Source organism: Alosa pseudoharengus, unplaced genomic scaffold (genome assembly GCF_046254945.1).
Source record: "Alosa pseudoharengus isolate Yale_2024_CS ecotype anadromous, Long Island Sound unplaced genomic scaffold, YU_APseudo_1.1 YU_APseudo_1.1_scf_14, whole genome shotgun sequence".
Taxonomy (NCBI): domain Eukaryota; kingdom Metazoa; phylum Chordata; class Actinopteri; order Clupeiformes; family Clupeidae; genus Alosa; species Alosa pseudoharengus.
In genome coordinates, this window is record NW_027468609.1 from 15,094,775 (window position 1) to 15,117,295 (window position 22,521).

A 22,521-nucleotide genomic window follows, 5' to 3' on the forward strand; every position below is an offset into this window, starting at 1 on the left:
CAGATAAGGACACAATTCAGTTTTTAACCCAAGCCAGCTCCTCTCTGTACCAACTCTACAGCCACCAACCCCTCCCCCAAAACAAAAACACATTCGCCCAACCTTCACCCTGTTGCTAGTTAAAGCCTCCCTCACACACATACACACACACACCAAAAAAAAAAACTTCAGAGATGTGGACTTCATCCATAACCTGGGGCTAGATTAGAATCCGAGGAGGGGCTCACCACGCCACAAAGAGAACCATATGTCTGCTCTAATAACCTGCCTGCGTGGCCCCTTTCATGACAATGGGCTCAAAATGAGCAGCGCTGCAATTACGCCGCGTCTCCAGTCTCCCGGCTCCCGCACCGTTTGTGCGCCTGCCAGCAGCGTAATCCCATCAGAGCGCGGCCTCGGCCCATAACGCGGGGCTGGGCCTGCTTACGAGACAGGGGCAGGGAGCCCCCGCCGAGCAGGAAGCAGCTACCCGCAGAAAGTGCTACCTTCCCCAGCCACCCCCCCCCCCCCCCAGGGGAGTAGCCCACGAGACCAGGCCAGGGAGGGGAACGGAGACCAAGTGGGTGCACCAAACACAGGAGAGCTGTGGAGAGCTCTACAGGCAGGCTACACCAGGGCACGCAACTGAAGCGCTCGGTTCGCAGAGCTTAAATTTGTTTTAGACATTTTTTTTTGTTTTTTTAATGTACGTGCCAGAAGCACCTCTGGTCGAGCCAGTTCCATCGATTATAGCGGAAGGAATGCTTGAGTTACGTGCCCAGTGTAGTCTGCCTGCAAGTCAGAGGGGACCATGGGACTTCCGACTCCGTGGTTACACATGATGTAACAATCATAACCAAAAAGAAAACATTTAAAGACGTTGTACCCACTTGACCTGAAACAATCCATGTTTTATCTACACAGTGTACACTCGTAGACCAGGACGTTCTTCTGTTAAATCATCTAGATGGTATTTGTCTGAGAACAGCTCAACACTCTTACTTATGTTATCCGCCCTAAGACATGCAACAGAAGTAGATCTTTATCGCTCAAACTAGGTCTCCTGGACCTTTTCACTGCAAAAAATGCCAGCTTATCTCCTGACATGGAGTATGGGGGCCCTGGAAGATGTACACATCCCACCGTATCAGAACAGGCACCGGCGTGCTTAACACAACATAAGTTCAGGGATCAGGTTTACACCAAATTGTCAAAATGTGCTTCGGGAAATATTTTCCTGTCCTACACAGTAATCACCACAACATTTACAAATTCTGTGAAAATGTTGATTGGTCTTTCAGTCCCACCAGAACATTTGTATCACATATATCAAACCACTAGACAATGCAGTTGCGTAGTCTAAAATCTCATCAGATGCGCGCAGTTGCATAGTCTAAAGTCTCATCAGATGACAAATTCTCCTCATAATATCAAACAGAAAGATGGTCTTTGTCATAAAATATAAGCCTGGTTTAATACGACCTCAGTATAAAAAGCCATCCATAGTCATAAGACACCATGAACTCCTATCTTCCCAATGGCATCCTCCAAGGGTCGACCATCTCATGGAATATATTTATCTAAAGCAGTTAGTTTGATCGCTTCTGGGAACTCCAAGCGTTTTGGGCCCTTTGGTGGGTTTAGGTCCATGACGGGAGCGAAAACCTGTTCTCACGCTGACCCCCCACAGGAGGCCTGGCAGAGATAGTCTATCTGCACTTTCAGACAAAAGACCTGGGCTGATAACAGCGCCTGGCTTCCACAAACGCAGACCGGAAGCCACATCTCTTGAGATAAGCGGTTGTTTGTCTTACTTTAAAAAGAGAAGACAACCAGGCTCTGGTTCCAGGCCCTGAAAAGGTGTCTGGCACCTAAATGGCATTTAAAGGATGCCACTCTTTAAACCCGCCATGGACGTACGCACATTAGGGACTTGGAATGGCCACAGACATCTTGTGATACCAGATCCCCTTCTTAATGGTATCTGGCAAGACAGTTTTGACATTTTTTTTTTAATCGATTTGCAAAACAGTCTAACACTGGGAAGGACCTCGGCCCTCTCAGAGCTTGGCTGCATATCTTCATGTGGGAGACTCAGCAACCCAAAGGATAATCAGTTCCGTTTACGATGTGGCCAATCATTCTATTCCACACTGATGCAACAGTCCATTGCATGATACTAGGGCACACCATCCTAATTCCAAACTGGAGTGGACAGTTGCAAGATAAAAAAAAAATGTATATGTAATAATAATAATAATAATAATAATAATTCTCATTTGGCATAAATTGAGTATTTTATAGGGCACCATCTTTCAGAATCCTATATCTGGCTTTAATCAACTACTTTTATTTTACATTATTTGAATTGCTGACCTATAGGTTTGAATAACAATGAAAACACTCAAAAAGAACAATGCTTTTAGAAAATGCTTGCACATTTCCCTTCAAATATGTTTGTCAGGAACTCAAATTATGTAAAGAAATATTTAGTTTGGCTTAGATTGGAAGCTCAAATACTTACACTAATAGCTTTTGGTTTTCAGCCTTGAGCTCTACACGCCGTAGGAATCCCTGACGTGGGTGTGGGAGAAACGCGAGCAAATGTTTTGAGGCATCTCGAGCATTTATTACAAAACATGGGAAACAATCATCAATTCCGTCAATCCCAAGGTTGACCGTCCGATTAGACGGAGAGCAAGCACGTGTAGGATGGGAAACATTCCCACCCTTCCACAGTGTCCCTGACAAGGCTGGGGAGAGAGGCACGCTAGACAAGACAAGGGCCTCCAACTCACCAAGGGTGTCCTGACCCTCCTGCAACACGGCTCAATTACAGACTTATACACCCAGACCAAAACAGAACACGGTCATCGAAATAGCAAAGCAAAAAATTGTTTTTAAAAATCTTCGGTCTGGAATGAAGGTTACTATATGGATGTTCTGGTCAATAGAAACAAATATCATGACCCATCATTATGATTTGAATTAGCACTCATTAGCATCATTTCTTTCCCCCTTTCAGTGCCCTCTCTGTTCCAGTAAAACAGTGGGTGTACTCCGAGGTCCTTAGGGTGTACTTAGCAGCATCTTACCAGCCAACAGGCCCATGGCTCAACCTTGTGCAAGGTGAACTTCTGCCCTCATACACACGTAGGTTCCCCCACAACCTTGAGCAAGACGAACAAAGCTAAACTGATGAGTGCCTACGTCAGAACTGAATGGAGATAAAATGGTCAGGTAGGCCATAGTGGTGTTGCCTTCGAACAATAACTGCATATTCCATTCCTAAAATACTCATCAGGAAGGTAAACTCCTCGATCATTCTGCCATTAAAGAGGAAGTGGGAAAAGGCAGCATCTCAGTAGCCAACAGGCGCATGGCTCAACCTTAGTATAAGCTGAAGAGTGCCTGCATTGGGACTGCATGGAGTTCAAATGGTCATGTACTGTACAGAACGCAGGGCTGTTACCCTCAAACGATGCCAGCATTTTTTTCCCATTCCATTTCAGGATGCTGAAATCCTCACAGTTATTCTGCTATTAAATGTCTGTGGAGGCAGAAAAACAGTGACCCATCATTTTCCAAGTCCTGCACACGGTTCATTGCATGCTCACCAATGGCAGAGCCTTAACTGGCATTCTGTCGTAAGACAAGATGCTCGGTTACATGAGGACATCGGCCAGGGTTGCGCGGGAGATAGCATGCACACGCACACACTCACACACACACACACACACACACACACACGAGGCCTTCCTCTCCTGTGAAGGTTCACCAGCCAAGAGCAGCAAGCCCAGTTCCCCTAAAGGGGGTTTCGTTTCTGCACCTCAGTTCTGCCCAGAAAAGCGGTAGAAAGACGACGCAACAGTACCCTTCTTATCTAACCTTGAAGTGGAAACTTGGTCTGTGTTTCCTCAAAAGCATTGTTGTGCCCTGATCGATCACTGTAACCAAGAGAGAGAGACCACATGAAAATGTAGCATCACAACATAACAAAGCTCCAGGCCGAAATATTTTGAGGGACGTCACAAGTCTTTCGCAAAGAAGTTGTAACAGTGTAATTCTACAGAAGATAGGTCCAAGTCATAATGCGCAGTGAACAAAAGAAGTAAACTCAGACATGGGTGAGGTTAATGTATCTGATGCTAAAACGTCTGGCAGACACCTTCACCGGAGTGCGTGAGTGTGTGTATGCTTTCATGACCAAGAATATCAGACATGGCTTGATAACCTACTGGAATAGGAGACAAATCAGACCCCTAGGGATTGAGTTTACACTCTCTGGCCATCACCAACATTGACAGAATGGGCTGGAAGCATTGGGGGGGTGGAGGTTAAGCTGTGCGATGTCCTCATGAGCTTTCACAGTTAGCTGCGTGTCAGTGCATTCACAATGGCTTTATGGACAAGAGGGTTTGGGAGATATGGGACACAGGCCACCCGCCCCACACACACACACACACACACACACGCACACACGCACGCACACTAACGCCATCACACACTCATCACACACTCACACATCACAACACGACCATGCACAGTGTAGGGACGCAAACAACCATACACATCACGGACACACCATACACAGTGCACAAAAACACACAAACGCAGACACACAACCAACCTGCATACATACTAGACATTATACAGCAGACACAACACACACACAAACTTCCATAAACACTACACACATTACACAGCAGACACACACACAAACAAACTTCAATTTACACTACACACATTACACTGCAGACACACACACACAAAAAACTTCCATATACACTACACACATTACACAGCAGACAGACAGACACACACACACCATTTCCATATACACTACACAGCAGACACACACACACACACACACACACACACACACACCACTTCCATGTACACTACACAGCAGACACACACACACACCCAACCTCCATACACACTACACAGACATCATACAGCGCACACACACAGTCCAGCCCTCTCGTGAGTGATAGCTACCTGGGGATGGTGACACACTTGGTGTTGCAGTTCTGCGTAGTGATGGCCTTCTCCAGCTCGTCCAGCTGACCGGTCTTCTTGAGCTTCTTCACCAGGCTCTTGACGGCCTTCTCGCACCACTTCTCCTCCTGGCCATTCTGCTCGCCACCACTGCCGGCACCTCCCGAGCCGCTCGCCGACTTCTTCCAGCCGAGGAGACGCTTCACCACCGGCGGGGTGAAGGGCAAGATGGAGGACATGACTGAGGAGGATGAAGAGGAAGAGGAAGAGGAGGGGGGTGGGGGGACGCCGGCTAAACCAGGTGGGAGGTGAAGAAGGGGCAAGCGAGTTGGTTGCGTATGTGTGTGGTTCTCACTCCTTTTGATTGTTTTGTGTGTGTGTGTGTGTGTGTGTGTGTGCGTGTGTGTGTATATATATGTGTGTGTGTGTGTGTGAGAGTAATCAGCCCCCCAGTGGGTAAGGAGCAGAGGGTGAACTCAGAGGGGGGCTGAGGGGAGTTGGTGAGGTGTGAGTCGAGTGTTTTCTTTTTAGGCCCCGTGTGTTTTCTGGGAGGGGGGGGCTGGGGGGGGGGCTGTGCGAGCAGCCCCGTGAAGGTGTGTGTGGAGGGGCAGGGGTTAGGTGAAGTGGAAGGGGGCGGGAGAACCACGCAGGAAGATGGGGGGGGGGGGGGGGAAGGGGGCCACAGGGTCACCTGAGAGGACAAAAAACAGAAAGATATCTCTGATGACTGGATGTTCAAACTGGGTGGGGGGGGGGTCCTTGACCATCCAAAACCAAGATGTTTGGCTAATCACATGTTTCCATCTGACGTTTTTGTATTCAAGTTCAAAATTGTTCATCTGCATACACCAAAAGACCAACACCAGCCTTCAAAGAGTCCAAAAAAATAACTTAAAGGGCATAGTAGGCTATGACATTCATTATTTTAACCATTTCCGGATTAGACCTCTGCCCAGTGCCCACGCAACTATAATTATAATTTACACAAAGCCCATTATAACAGTTTAACCATTAGCCTAGGATGTGCTACCAGGTTGTGAATATGTTACGCTACAAAGTTTCTGCAAGTACACAATGGGTGCAAGCATGTGGAACGCAGCCATTCACTCGATGCTTAGGCTACTTGACTTATAACAACTCCCTCCTAGGCTATCGACCCATTAGCAGAGTCCCAAAAAGTAACACCGATGTGTAGAACCTTTCAAATTGTTTATTCTGTCCCGCTACCAACGCCCCGCCATTTCCAAGCGAGCATGGGACTTTTTATAATGCTACTGTTTACCGCCTCATCACAAGCCCGGCTAATTAATCTCTTTAAGCAAATGTTCATTTGGTGGTTGGGCAAGACAGCCCTTTGACTTAAATCAGAGACCTCCAGTCTATAGGCTATGTTGTTCCCAGAATGACGGATAATCTATGCTGGCAATCGTTCAATCCTACAAACATGAAATAGCCCAACGTTCACGTAGCATCAAAAGGGGGAAAAAATCTCAGAAAGTACGAGCAGAAATCATAGCTTGAGAAGTTTGAAGCTCTTACCTTACATTCTTAGGAAAACCTGCACGTTTGACTAGAGCAAGTGATAGCATTCACGATACAAATGGCTTAATCGGGAGCTATCTAAGAATAAAACAACAAAACCTCCGACTAATTATCTCTGGTAAGAATGTAGCCATGCATACGAAATAGGCCAAGCCGTTCCTGAAGAGCATTAGGTAGCCAGCCCCAAACAACAGGCTAGGATGTAAAAATAAAGCGTCCGATTTACCTACGATTGGAGCCAAACACTTACCTGGAACCAGTGGAATAAAGGCTTGAAAGGGTCAGGTGCTGCTCACTGTTGCATAGTACGATGTTCTTTTATGTCCCAGGATTCTGTGGTAGCCCTACACGGATTCCGCAGATACTCCCGATGCTACAATGCTACAATGAAACAAACCCGGGACATGAATATCTAACCGCCCCCCGACACAACATTTAACAATATTACTTTGCAATCCACCTAAAATACCACTTATAGCCGCGTGGGCATCACTCGAACATTCTATAAATTTTACAATATTTCCCATGGCTCAAACCATTATTGTTTGCATGAAGAATTCATTTCCGAAAACCGCTAGCAGCCTTGCTACTTTGTTTGACAGAAAAATAAACAGGTTTGAAACATGTTTGCAGCCAGTTCACTATCTGGCTTTTGGATGTAACTCACCCTGTTTGTAAACGACAGTTTGTGTGCAAAATTACCGTCCAAACACTTCACGACAAAGTCAATATTTCCCTTGAAGATGTAAAAATCGATTTTAAACAGTATTTTCCTCCCTGTCGCCGAATTACACCAGTAGACGACGGCCTCTCACACTACAATCAACCTAACTTGGGTGCACGCAACGCGACACTTTCTTCCCTTCAGTCCCGCCTTCGCGTTTCCGATTGGAAACAAATAGATATGGGGTATGTAACCCAATATAAACATCACTCTGGGATTCGTTCAAAATGGTGTCAGTTATGTCGTCCCCAACGTAATCTTTACGTCTTTTAGCTCCATTGGACATTTTGTTCTGTCAATTTGTCAGTGAGGCCTGGATTCCAGTAAAAGGATTCTGATTGGTTCAAGTGCCCTTCCATCTCCTGACTTCATAATAGAAGCAACCCGAGCAGGGGTGGGGAAATATTACAAGTGGGTTAGCTCCATCTCAAAACAACATTGCTGATGGAGAGTGGTGTTCCTCCGCCATTCACTAAAGAATAAATAGGGCTCCACATCTTCGCCTGCCCTCAGTCCTCAGTTCACTTACTACGATTGCATTCTTTCATACATTTGAGCAGTAGCCTAGGTTAGTTATGATAATGTTGCCTTGGCTGTCTCTGTAGGCAGCTCGTTTTACAAAACAACCAAGTGAGACAGCAGAAATATCTAAAATGGACAAAAAAGTCCAAGGTGTCAGCATCATATGCGAATAGCGCCAAAGATTTAATTAACGCGGACTTTAGCTCTTAGCCCACTAAAGAGGCCCATCAGCCAAGAAGGACCATATTTTTAAGTCTTTGTTTCAATTGGCAGCATTTGTCTTTGTTAGTACCACACTGAGGCATATATATATATATATATATATATATATATATACATAAAATTGTGTTTCTTTTGAGTTTATGCAGAAAATGCAGGGTACCTCACATAATTTAGTTGTGCAAACATTGTGGTGACGTGAAGTCGCATCATTGAATGCATGAAGTGTATGCTTAGGGCTTTAAATACTTCCTGACAATTCTTCTAGTTGAGCGTATTGAGAAGAGACTGTCTTGAGGCCGATGAGGAGGAATTAGGCCTATGGTGGTGGTGGGCCTCTAATTGATACTGTATAATTCAACTGAAATGGACCAATAAACGAGTAATGTGTGTTTCTGTAGCCTATATAGGCCACATTCCCAGTTTGAGCAGTTTAGTGTGAAAAAGGGTTTGAGGAACATGAGGAAGGGATTGAAGAAGACAATATTCTGCCAAAATCCAGATCAGCCAATCCTCCAATTATCCAGTGTCCAGTCTAGACTGAAAATGAATAGATAGATACACAACTGTTGCTTAAATGTGCATACATGCATTACCTTATCTGTGAAAGACTGCATATAATACATAAATGATTTCAAATGCATTTCTTTGCATGTGTGCTGTTTCTTGCGTGTGTATAGAGAACATTAGAAAACATGACCCCTTTTCAATCCAGCCTTGAGTAGGTCAAGTGTTAGCCACAACAAGGCTTTTGTGTCATACATCACAACAGTGAATGCGTCAAACGATGTCCTTTCCAATTGCTGGATGTGAGATTTTATATATGCTGTAAGTTAAATATAGTGTAAATAAATGCATCCTCATCCTAACACATTAATGTCTCTCCACTGATGGTGATAAATGTGAAATGTACAGCAAATGACAATTCTTGAGTAGCCTGGCTAGCGCCACCACTTCTCAATGAGACGTGGTCTGGAAACCAAACGTTCATTTTCTCGTATTTGAAAAAAATGCCCAGATCCGTTTATTGGGTGCCACGGATGTCTATCAAATGCGTCTGTGCATAGCTCATCATCGTCTTGCTTTCCCCCTTGTTCTGTGATTGGTCCCCTATCTCAGGCGAAAATTTGCTCCATGGTCTCCAGGCTGCCTTAGCAGCGTGAATCAAATCGCGCGCAAGGCAGCATGGGAACACCCAGGCTAATTCTTGAGTGCCAGGGGTCCAAACTTCTTTTAGACAGGGCCAGACTAGGTCTTATGGAGATCCCTGAGGGCCAGGTCTTGTTTTTAGTTTCACATGGCATACATTATCTTTCATTTTCTGTACATTAGGCTGGCCAGTGGATTTGTACACAAAATAATTAACCAGATCCACTATTTTACACTGCATGAATGAAGTAAATATATCAAAATAAGCCTTGGCCTATATGCAACTCCCGAAATAATCATATCATGATAAATTAAACTGTTATAAAGCATGATGATTTTCAACTCAAGTGTCACCCCTGAATCTACCTCTGTTAACTCCTGGATTAACCTCATAATTACAAGGAAACTCTCAAAGATGCAGTAAATGTCACCAAATCAAAACACTGTTTCATCATATTTTGCGAAAGAGGCTATGGGCTGTTTAAAACTGTTCGGGGGCCGCATTTGGCCCCCTGGGATGGACTTCGGCTTCACTTGTTCTGTGTGTGCAATTGTGAGAACAAAATCAGTGTGTGTGTGTGTGTGTGTGTGTGTGTGTGTGTGTGTGTGTGTGTGTGTCTCTCTCTTTCTCTCTGTGTGTGTGTGTGTGTGTGTGTGTGTGCATTTGGCCCCTGGGATGGACTTCTGACATGGCTTCTGTAAGCCATAGATTCAGCAAGGGTCAATTAATACTGCAAAGTACTAAACATATTGAACTTTAGTTCAATATGTTTATGTGTATGTGTATGTGTATGGAGAAAAAGAGGAAAAAACGCACGCACATCCCAATCTAATCCTGGGTGCTGGACAAAACACTTACGATGAGAGAGAGGGGAAAAAAGTCCGCAACACCAGTATATGCTCCCAAGTTATAGTTTATTTACCGTGACGTTTCGGGCCAACTCAAGCCCTTCATCAGTCTATGTGTATGGAGAAGGCACAGTCTCTATCATGGTACTAAATAGCGTTTTTGAGTCTTGTGCTCAGGCTAACCCAAACAACCTAGTGAAGCAGCTTACAATCTCTCGTAATGGAACATCGCCCAGCCCCCATTCATGCCCAAACATTGTAGGACAGGACCAGTCACCCAAACAATGGAGTGGAATCCTGAGCAACTTCTAGTGATGAATTAGTGTGAAGTGAAGGAGGACTTTTGTTAAATAAAATAATCTAATAGGAAAAAATAATATTTTATGATTTTATCAGCATCTTACTTTCCCCTTTTCACATCATCATATTTTCAGAGAATTATCAAGGACATCTGCAAAGGTGGAACTACAAGGTTAAAATCCTATTGGATTAAATTCAATACAAGTGTTGAAGCAATGTTGCTTTTATGCTAAATTGCTGCTTGGACCTTTAAAACGACTTGTTCTGTGGGTCACTGAGACATTCTTTAGTGTGTGCAGAGAAAGAGATAGTGAATGTGGGGGGGGGGGGGAGACTGATTCCAACACATTATAGTAAGCCTAATTGTAGTAGCCCACAGTGCCACCTCCTGGTAGTGTAGTGCAATTACTACAATTGAAGGTTGTAGTGCAGTTTAATGTAGCCTGTGCTATTCAACAGGTTTAAAATGATTGAGTTTCATTTTCATTTTCATGCCTGTCAAGTTCAATATCTATTGATATTAAATACACACACAGGTAGAGGCACACATTGTCAAGATGTGGCATGTAGGCCAACATATTTCCAGAGGGACAACTCCAAGAAAATACCGGACAGACAACATAATACACTGTACACAATGACTATGTACATAAGTGATGTTGTAGCAGTGATCCAATGTCAAGCTGCAATAGCACCGTAGGTCTTAAAGCAACACCAAAGAGTTTTTTGTACCTTAAAATAATGTTTCCAAAATCGTTTCAGTGGTTCATCAACTTGTAACAGGGTGAACAGCACTTCTGCAGTCGCTTTGCGGCCCTCTATCGGCTATAACCGCACTATGTTTGCCAGATCGGATAGCGCATCAGTTAGTTGATGGAATGAGAGATAAGAAACTACAAATTTGACTTGAATCTGATGTCGCAATACATCGTACTTTCATAAATCATGCAACATATTCTACCTTGTCTGTGGACATTATTTGCCTAGCCGGTGCTGGATAAACAAATAGCATGCTGCGACAGAGGGAAAGTTCTTTGCTGTTGCTTTAAGCTAGTGTGTGGGGATGCTGGATTGAGACAGACCAGTAGGTGTGGGACATTAGTCCCAAACAAAGTAGGAGGGGGCCAGACAGCAGAGCAAAAACTGTAGTTGATGCCACTGGCACGCACCACTTGCCTACTGTCTTGCCTAATATCAGTTGTTTACTGTCCGGTGGCACTGTCCCATCATGCCACTCGCCTACTGTCTTGTGCTACTTGTCCACTGTCCCATGCCACTCCCCTCCGGTCTTGTGCTACTTGGTAAATGGTAAATGGACTGCATTTATAGCACTTTAATCGACTCCTCCGAGCACCCAAAGTGCTTTACAATGTCCTGCCTCACACTCACCCATTCAGACACACTCATACACACCGATGGCAGAGGTTTATAAGGTGGAGGAACATTAGAGTTGGGGTTTGGAATAGTTTGCAAGTGGCACAGGACAGTGTCGCAGGACAGCAGGCAAAGGCCACAGGGTGAGTGGCACACCCCAGCAACAGAAGGCTACAGTAGAGTTTTTGCTGCCTCTTGAGAAACCCGTGTAGGCCTGTTACACCCCACCGTGTTACACTGTAAGGTGGCCCATTAGGGGTGAACAAAAACCCCACCACTGACCCTAATTCCTAATACACCGTGCATTTGGAAAGTATTCACAGCGCTTCACTTTTCCACATTTCGTTATGTTACAGCCTTATTCCAAAATGGATTCAATTCATTTTCCACAAAAATTCTACACACAATACCCCATAATGACAAGATTTTTCTTTTTTTTTTTTTTTTAAACGGTTTCCAAATACATTAGAAATAAAGAACAAAAACATAATATGTACACACTGCAAGTACACAGCCTTTGCTCATTTATTTGTTGTGGCCTTTGGCAGCAATTACAGCCTAGTCTTTTGGAATATGAAGCCACGAGCTTGGCACACCGATCTTTGGCCTTTCCTCCTTACAGAACCTCTCGAGCTCCATCAGGTTGGATGGGGAGCGTCAGAGCACAGCCATTTTCAGATCCCTCCAGAGATGTTCAATGGGATTCAAGTCTGGGCTCTGGCTGGGCCTAAGTTGTCCTGAAGCCACTCCTTCAATATCTTGGCTGCGTGCGGGTAGTTGTCCTGTTAAAAGATAAACCGTCGCCCCAGTCGGGATAGTATTGGCCAGGTGATGAGCAGTGCCTGGTGTCCTCCAAACATAACGCTTGGCATTCATCTTGGTCTCATCAGACCAGAGAATTTTGTTTCTCATGGTCTGAGAGTCTTTCAGGTGCCTTTTGGCAAACAGGCTGCATGTGCCTTTTACTAAAGAGTGGCCTATGTCTGGCCACTCTACCATACAGGCCTGATTGGTGGAGTGCTGCAGCGATGGTCGTCCTTCTGGAAGGTTCTCCTCTCTCCACAGAGGAACCCTGGAGCTCTGTCAGAGTGGCCATCGGGTTATTGGTCACCTCCTAAGCCCTTCTCCCCCGATCACTCAGTTTAGAGGGACAGCCAGCTCTAGGAAGAGTCCTGGTGGTTCCAAACTTCTTCCATTTACGGATGATGGAGGCCACTGTGCTCATTGGGACCTTTAACGCAGCAGAAATATTCCTTTACCCTTCCCCAGATCTGTGCCTCGAGAAAATCCTGTCTCAGAGGTCTACAGACAATTCCTTCGACTTCATGCTTGTTTTGTTTTGCACTGATAACTGTGGGAGCTTATATAGGTGTGTGCCTTTCCAAATCATGTCCAATCCATGGACGGATTATGAACCACTGGGTTCAGCCTGGGCCCAGTAGGCCCATTCAGTAATCCATCCCTGGTCCAATCAACTGAATTTACCACAGGTGGACTCCAATTAAGCTGTAGAAACATGATGATCAGTGGAAACAGAATGCACCTGAGCTCAATTTTGAGATTGATCGCAAAGGCATGTGAATACTTATGTTAAGTTAAGTGATTTCTTCATTTTTTATTTTTAACAAATTTGCAAAAATCTCAAACAAACTTTTTTAAGCTGTTGTTATGGGGTATTATATGTAGAATTTTGAGAGAAAAAAACAAATGTAATCCATTTTGGAATAAGGCCGTAACATTACATAACAAAATGTGGAAAAAGTGAAGCACTGTGAATACTTTCCATATGCACTGTAAATAATAACACCTTTTAAAATGTACCCAACCAGTGGGGTTTATTAACAATAAGACACAGTTATTACAATCGATTATTATTAATACATTTTTTTAATTGTTCCCTGTTAAATTTAAGTATTATATTGTTTTATGCTTTGGACAAAAGTGTCTGCCAAATCCCATAACCATAACCATAACAATTACAAGACACTACAAAAAGATGTGACACAAGTCCAAATCAAGCTGACGAGACAAAATCCCAGGCTGAGAGGCAGCAAGACAGCCAGCAGTCCCCCCCACCAAAAGCCTCTCACAGGAACAGGATTCTCCAGCCTTTAACCCCAAATCAATCAGCTGGTCAGGTACTGCTATGCAATGCACCTGAGCAGAGGTAGAGAATGGAAGGAGAACAGGGACAAACAGCACTGGGAACAAACTGTAGGGGACACATACAGCAGTAACACCTACAAAGAACACAGGATGTGTATCAGAGGTCGGAAAGACTTTTAATGACTAAGTTAGCACTTCTATGTTGTTCAGGCTTGTAGGCTATATGGGCCTTCTAGGTGTTCATAGACTGTATACAATCACGAATGCATTATTAAGCTAGAATTTGAACGCTAAAAACGCTATTATATCCTCAAAATAGTTGAGCTGGGCAAAATGTCAAACAAACATCGACAAACTAACTAAGCTGTCCTTTTCTCTTGCTGTGAGTGGCGCTATTGAGTTACATTCTAAATGCGCCGAAATCTCAAGCTTCTAGCTAGCGAATAGCAAAACAGTACCGTAGACCTGTGTGCTAGGTAGCATACATCGCTGTAGCAGCTACTTCAATTAACGGAACTTGTAGATCAACTTAGTTTCACATCCAAACGTGTTTTTTTCAGGTAAAGCAACATCTAGGGCTTGTACTCTTTTAGCTGAAACTATGCATGTTTATTCTTGTGATAAAAGTCCTAGCCTGGTAACATAATTATGCTAGGTTAGCTAAGTTATGATAACCTGACACACTTCTGAGTTAACGTTAGTGCTAGTTTGAACAGGTTGATATTACTAGGTGATGATAAAGGCATCACGTTATTTCAGTCAAAGACACTACAGCATGTTTGCTAATACTTGTCTCTCCTTCGTTTGTATACAATGTGGTAACGTTAGCTGTCATAACATGTTTATAATAGCGATTCACATTAACGTAAATGTTATTCAACTGCTTAACAATAACGCTCATTTGTAACGCCTCCATGTCACTCGGTTTGTAGACATTCTGTCGATACCTTGGCGAGCAAGTGGCGCAGTGCTAATGTGATTGTTTGTTAGGGATTAGCAGAAGTTCAGCGACGTTAGCTGGCTATCACTGTCACAAATACAACTTAACCAAACCTTGCATGGCTGGTGTCAGGTTAACGTTATCCCTTGTTTGTTTCTCTAATGTTAATGTTGCGTTAAAGAATCCAACTCTGTGGGCACACTGGCGTTTCCCTGTGTTGATGGCTGCTACCTCCCTAAACAAGAAAATGTATTTGTCCATACGGTGCTCGACGAGCTGGATGCCTTTCAACAGAGAGACGACCAGAAGAGGTAACGTTAATGTTAGCATATTATGGAAGTTGACGTTCAACGTGAACTGTTTTTTTTGGTCTAGAACTATATTACTTTTGACCACATGTCGTTGCTATGCTGTGCAAAGTTATTGCAATGCAAATGGTGGATCCGAATTACAGCCGTGGCGATATCCTTTACCATCGCCAGATAGATATGGCTCTGACCATCCCCAAACCACTCCCACTCGTGTCATATTGCTTATGCTTAATTTTAGGCTGTTGTAATGTGGGGAGACACCTGTGATTTGTCCGGACACTGTGGTAGGCAAATCGCTTGGGAAAATTAGTTTTATGTTTGATATAGGTGATTAAATGATGAGTGGTTCCAAAATGATAGTTTGCATGGTTTAGGAAGAGAAATGTGGATAGCGTTGATGAGCACTTGTTCGTCTGTCATGTTGGGTTGGTGACATTTCCCTTGTCTGGCATGGCTAAACTGTTCTGTCAGTGACTGATTTCTTTCGCCTTGTTTCCCCTCAGTGTCCTTCTCTTTCCACCTCTTCCAAGTCGACTTCGCTACTTGATCCACAGAACGGTTGAGAACCACCTCAACCTCAGCACTTTTTCTGTCGGGGAAGGCTGGTGTCGCAGAGTGGTAGTCTGCTTCTCCCACCTCAGGTAATGCCTTCACTTCTATCCCGATGAATGCACAATGAACAGTGAGTGGGAATTATGCCCACACAATTTGGAAGCTCTTAAAACAACAGGTTCTCACACTGTAGATTCAGGTGGATGAGATGTTTGAGCACTGTCACAGTTTTTGTTCAACTGCTTGCACGCTAAATCTTTGCTGACACACAATATTCTAAACAGATCTTCCAAACACCATAATCCCACACCAAATCTGCAAAACCATACTCTTATTCTCAGTCTTTGACTCAATTTCAATTTCGTAAAACACATTTTGCAAAACACCACACACAATTTTCTACCTAACACACAAAAATCTAACAGTAAGTAACTTGATTTTGGTGTTCAAACACAACCTATCAAAATACCACACTTATTCACCACTTATTCACATTCTGTCCTCAGTGTACAAACACTCATTACTTTACTGAACACCATCCGATCATTGCCTTAGTATAGACCTATGAATAGATATACTCTATATCTAGGATAGACCCTCTCAGTCTGTTCCTAGAGGATTTACGGTTGAAATGTTCATAACAAAGCACATACTTTGAAATGAAAAAGAATTGGACTTTAGCGTAATGTTCTACAAAAAGTCGACTTCATAAATTCGTAAAACTCGTCTTATGTCCCCTTTGTACCATTAGCTAAGTGTTGTTTTCTGTGCCTCCGGAAATGCCTTATAACTCACATGTTTGTTTCTGCAGTTGATAGAGTCTATAGGCCTATGAATACCCCCACACACACACACACACACACACACATACACAGTAAGTAATTTGATAGTAGTCAGTCACTTCTTTCTTTGGAAATACAGTCATTTCTGTCTTTGGCAAAGACTCCATGTACATCTGGTGGTCATTGTATTTTGCTTCTTTTTTTCTTGTTGGTTATGAAATACTGTATTCACAACAGAAAATCTCTGAAGATGACTTTTACTCTTGTATGGAAATATAAGCTTACATAGAAGCCAATGAATGACATAAGAGCTTTAGGTTTTGAGCAACAGTGTGCACATGATGTCATATGTCATATTATGACAAAAGTGTATTGTATTGTTTTTTGTTCACCCTGTATGAGTTGGTAATTTGGAGGTAATGCCGCTAAGAACTAGCCTAGAAATCTAGACGCGCCCCTAGCGGCAGCAAATTGCTGCCAGGGCTAGTCTAGCAACTCTCCGTGTGAGTTCCAGAAATCGAAACTCAATCTGGCCAATGAAATCGTGTATAGAATCGTTAGGTGGGCTTAACATAATGCTTGATGGCAGAGTTGCAACGGTTTGGCTTGAATTCCCTGCTACTTGAAAACAAATAAGATGGATGTTGCTGTTGGCGAACAGTGTGACACGAGTTAAGCTTTTATTAAGTTGGCAAACGTTTGAACTAGCCAACTAGCTCCGCTGGTGGGAAACACATGGGACTCATAGCGCTGCCGCTGTCCTATTGCGTGCAGAGGGAATTTGATTTGAACTGATTATCCCGCCCCTCGGACTGAGCACTGCGAACGGTGAGTGCCCAGACCCTACATTTTAATGTGGGTCTGGCTCGTCAGGCTAGCTAAGAACAGCAAAGCCAATCATGAATTTAATATACAACCAGCACACATACTGATAGAATGTATACTTCAATGGCAAGTCTGTCAAAAGCATAATAATAACAATGCTTGATTAGGCCTAATAATTGTGTGCGTGTGTGTTTTAAGTGTTTTTTTTTATCAGTTACTGTGTTTTTCTGATTTGCTTTCTCAGGTTGCCATCTGAGGACGACAGCGACACCGACTCCAGTGCATATGAAGCTCCTCCCAGCCGGTACGATCAGCCAATGGAGAGCAGCCGAGCCGGGGAAGGGTTGTCGGAGCGGCGGCATTCCCGCGGCCGAGGGGCACGTCGTCCAGACCAGGCCATCTACGTCCCGCGGGCGCTGAGGGAGCGCAGTGGCGGCGGCGGGGATCAGCAGGGGGTCACAACCTCATCTCCTGCGGAGCGCGCGGATAGCGTCTCGTCCACCCTCAGCCTCAGCACCTCCGACACCTCGGAATCCTGCTCCGACTCCACCGCAGCCAATCAGCACCCAGCGCTGGACCCACTCGACGAATCGGGCGGTCAGGAACTGTTTGTGCAGTTGTCGGGCTCGGACCCCTGCCCCTGGCCCCCAGCGTGGGACCAGACGGTGTCGTACTTTGTCAGCATGAGTTTGGACGACCAGGTGGATGAGGAGCAAGAGGAGGAGGAGGAGGAAGAAGAGGAGGAGGAGGAAGACGCAAGTGTTAGAAGCAACAGCAGTACAGGCGCGCCTCCCTCCATCGTCTCCAGCAGCACGGAGAGCACAGCAGGAAACCTGACCCACGAGGTGCGCATTTGCAGTCAGTTTCTCTTAGCACCAACACAGAGAAAAATTCCACGCTCTTTTATATATATATATACCGGTATATATATATAATATATATTAGGTGCTGATTTGCAGTCAGTTTCTCTGACTCCGGAAATCCCTTATATTAGGAACACACATGTTTGTTTCTGCAGTTGATAAGAGTCTATAGGCCTATGAATGTACTTGCAATAATTATAACTCCCCCCCCCCCCCCCCCCCCTCCAAAACACACATACACACACACACACACACACATACACAGTAATATATTTTCTTTGGAAAAAGCAAAGTAATTTGATAGTAGTCAGTCACTTCTTTCTTTGGAAATATAGTCATTTCTGTCTGTCTTTGGCAAAATCAGCTTTTTCAAAACTCCATGTACATCTGGTGGTCATTGTATTTTGCTTCTAGCTAGCAGCAACACAGAGAAAAATTCCACACTCTTTTTTTAAAATATATTTTATGTGTGGATTGGTGTTGGTTTTCTGAAATGCACTGCACAAGCGCGCAGACAAGAGTGTGCCGGCACGGTCTGTGATTTCCTTGCACACACCAGAGCTGACATTTACAACCGACCAGCATTTGATTAAAAAAAAATGTATTTCACTGAGTGGTCTAAAAGTGAACGTAACAAAAAAAAGAGTGCACACCGTCCATGTCACTGGGCTATCTTTTACACACATTGTAGATGGTCATTGCTGCTGTGTATTTCTGTTCCTTAGATCCTGGCAAAGCTGACGGAGGAAGACATCGGCATTGAGCCAGTGCAGCATGATTACTCTTCCTTTGAGAACGTGTGGCTCAACGAGGAAGATTTCTCCCACGTCATTGAGATCTATGACTTCCCTGCCATGTTTAAAACCGATGACCTGATGGACGCATTCAGTGATTACAGGTAAGAGAACCTTCACTCCACCTGTGGAATATTCTATTGTTTTTTTCTGACCCCTGAGTGTCCGGCCATGTTTGCCTTCTGGACACGGGTGTAGATACTCAAGCCTGTAGTCAAAGGATTATACTTCCGTGGATACTTACTTAGATTGCACTTTATTAATCCCCAAGGGGGAAATTCTTTTGCTACCTGGCAACCACACACAACACCATAACAACAACAACAACAACAACAACAACAACAACATACTTACACTTTTGTGGGTCATGTTTACACTGCAGGTCTTTAAAAAGACTTCCATGTTTTTTATTAATTTATTTGCTTTGTTCCATGCTTGACTTTATAGAGTCTCTTGTTACTGGTATCTATTAAGTAACTCGTATGTAATAACTATTAAGTAACTCGTATGTAATAACTGCATTTACACCTCAAGTTCAGATTCCTTACACATTTATGCCGTTTATACTGACATAACAATCTACTGGCCCATTGTTCACCCATGAGTTTAGGAATTGGATTATATTTATCATGCAGTGTAAACACTGCTTTAATAAATGTATCATAACTTTTGAACAAAAGGTGACACAGTCTCTATTTACAGAACAACAGAAATTGTGGAGAAAATTAAATTAATCTTAACAATCTGATATTTTTGTGTTTTTGGGGGGGTTGGAATTTGAAGATTCCACACAATGGTGGGTGGTGGGTATATTTTATCTCTGTCATAACCTCACAATAAGCCTTTTTGTGCCGCAAGGGCATAGAGTATGAAAAAATTTACTGTTCCGTGCAGGCTGCAAAGGGTTAAAAGCATGTTTGATGACGTTTGGTGTGGCTCTTCACTGTAGAAGGTGCGTTGCATATGCGCATATAAATGAACATGTGTCTCTGTCTGTCTCCTAAAACAGCGGCGGAGGTATGAAGATCAAGTGGGTGGACAACACGCATGCGCTCGGCGTTTTCTCAAATGAAACAGCAGGTATGACCACATCGCAGCAGTGGTGTGTGTAGGAGCCGTTGTTTTAGGCTTGTTAATGTAAAAGAATCATAGCAAAGGATTATAACTTTTGGCTTGACTTTTTGTTGGCATCATAAGAACAGTTGTTGATGTGCATTGGAAAGTCTCATTCGTCACATCGTTATTTGCAAAAATCTTTGTTCACCTTAATAGCACCAAAGATCACATGATCCTGTCATAAATGGTTTATATCAAGATTTTCTGAAGATTTGGCTTATTTTTCTGGTATTTGATTGGTGATCGATGAAGATTGGTTTTGATGAATTTCTTGTAAGATAGGCGCTTAATTTCTGCAAGTGGATGCTGATTGGTGATTGATGACTAAGTGGATGCTGATTGGTGTTTAATGTCTTAAGTGAATGCAGATTGGTGATTAAGGTCTGTTAGTGGATGCTGATTGGTGTTTGTGTGTTTAGCTGCACAGGCCCTGTCCATCAGACACCCTCTACTGAAGACCCGCCCTCTCTCAAAGGCCAGCAAGAAGTCCAAAGGGAAAGCCGTCAGGCGAGCAGGTATCCGCTCCGGCAACAAACCAACCATTCACGCTTACACACACTAACCATTAACGCTAACACACACACCAACCATTCAGGCTTACAAACACCTCGCCTGTTACCGATCATGTTCAAGTAGACATAATATACCATCTTACCTGTTACTTGCCATGTTCAAGTAATCGTCACATACTACCTCATCGGTTACCTGTGGAGTTTGAGTAACCGTCACATACCACCTCATAGGTTACCGGTTACTTTTATTTATATAGCGCATTTTTGTATGCACAGAGTGAAACCCAATAGCCTGCCTTACGTGAGCGATTTTATTCTAGCAACCCAAAGCACTCCAGATATAAATCTCAGCACTACTCAACAAAATATATCAAAGCTGTAGTAAAATTGTTTTGAGGTTCTTCTGAATAAAACTAAGGGAAGCTTAACCCTTCCTTCTTAAGTCCCTGCACTGGCTTCCAGTAAGTCACAGAATTGACTTTAAAGCACTACTGCTTGTTTATAAATCACTTAATGGAGCAGGACCTAAATACCTCTCAGACATGCTTCAGCAGTACACACCCTCCAGACCTCTCAGGTCCCAGGTGAAAAACCTGTTAGTAAAACCTGCTGTTAGAACTAAACATGGTGAAGCAGCTTTTAGCTGCTATGTGGCTCAGCTCAGGAACCAACTTTCGGATGACATTAAAAAGGCCCCAACTGTAGCCAGTTTTAAATCTAGACTTAAGACCAAACTGTTCTCAGATGCTTTCTGCTAACTGCACTGAGCTATAATTTCTGAATCTGTCTTGAAAATTATTCTACCTTGTGTCTTTTATTTTGTCTTTTTAATCATTCTCTTTTTAAATGATTTTACCTTGTGTTTTATGTTTTCTTTTTATTATGATCTTTACCTTTTGAACTATTCTTTGACTGTATTGCCCTTCTATGCTTTTATTTGTTATTATTATTTGTTAAGCACATTGAATGACCTCTGTGTATGAAATGTGCTATATAAATAAACTTGACTTGACTTCCCTCTCTCTCTCTACTCCCTCTCCTCTTTCTCCTCCTCCTCCACCACCTCCTCCTCTTTCTCCTCCTCCTCTTCCTCCTCCTGGTGGTCCAGAGTTCATCCAGCCGGTAAAGGAGCGGCCGCGCACAGACACGGCAGTAGCACGCCGCATGGTGACCCGAGCCCTGGGACTGCAGCGCGGGGGAACCAGAGGCAAACGCTTCTGATGCACTTGCACAGCCAACTAACACAGCTAACACCACAATGATGGCTCAGACTGCCACATCTCTATGTAGAACAATGATCTGGCAAAACCTTTAAAAACATGGCCTCAAGGTATTTGCACTTTTAATGTTTCTAGTCGTTCTGGAAGCTCTGCCAAATGTAGCTCTACTTTTGAAAGGTGTGTGCGCTGGCATCCCTGCTGATCAGGGAGTAATTAATTCAGAGATACAACTAATGACCTTTTAATGTTAGGTTTCTCTTCCTGTAAAAGCAGAATGTCACGATTGTCACACCTAACCGACTGGTATATAGTGTTTTTAAACCACAATTAGCTCAATTAATATAGGCACCCTATGTTTTTTTTTGTTTTTGTTTTCATTTCCAGAAGATTTGACTTTGACTTTATTTTTTAAGTCTAATCGGAATTACTTGTTTGTTTACTTAGTGTATTTTCATAAAAGTGTTTATTTTGGCTTGTTTGTGTGTTTAAAAAAAAACACACAAAAAAACAGGCAATCCCTCATCCTCCGCCTGGCAAGAGTCCCACCCATTTTCCTGGAAACTCGACAAATTAACTCGCAGAATGGATAGTAGATGGACCGTGTAATTCACACAAACACAACTTGTCACACAGTATTTCTTCCCCTTCTAGCAGATACACTAATTGATTTTGTTCAGTCTTTTGTGTAACTAAGTATTTTTATGTTGTTATTTTGTACAGTAAAATAAAGAACATATTCGATTTTTAATTGTATGTCTGATATTTTCACACAAGGACATACTTATTAGCTGTGCAGAGGTGCTGGAACGCCGCTGTCGCCGTTTTACTGTGTGTGTGTGTG

The 22,521-nt window shown here is 43.4% G+C and overlaps 2 protein-coding genes across 3 annotated transcripts in view; one reads left to right on the forward strand and one right to left on the reverse strand.

The window, feature by feature from the left end:
* Window positions 1–5,442, reverse strand: part of smad2 (SMAD family member 2) — a 19,128-nt gene extending 13,686 nt beyond the window's left edge. The window contains exon 1 of one of the 2 annotated variants that reach the window (XM_076283944.1): window positions 4,981–5,442. In XM_076283944.1, the coding sequence (XP_076140059.1) occupies window positions 4,981–5,219 (239 nt within the window). In that variant the 5' untranslated portion in view covers window positions 5,220–5,442. The remainder of the gene's footprint in view (window positions 1–4,980) is intronic. The other variant, XM_076283943.1, reaches the window with a different exon arrangement.
* On the forward strand, window positions 5,218–22,428 carry r3hcc1 (R3H domain and coiled-coil containing 1). The gene is made up of 8 exons (XM_076284981.1): window positions 5,218–5,281; window positions 14,887–15,016; window positions 15,520–15,657; window positions 17,420–18,020; window positions 18,764–18,936; window positions 19,842–19,912; window positions 20,368–20,463; window positions 21,569–22,428. Exons 1-8 carry the CDS (start codon window positions 5,218–5,220, stop codon window positions 21,679–21,681), a joined length of 1,386 nt encoding a protein of 461 aa, XP_076141096.1. The 3' UTR covers window positions 21,682–22,428.
* Window positions 22,429–22,521: the final 93 nt, after the last annotated feature.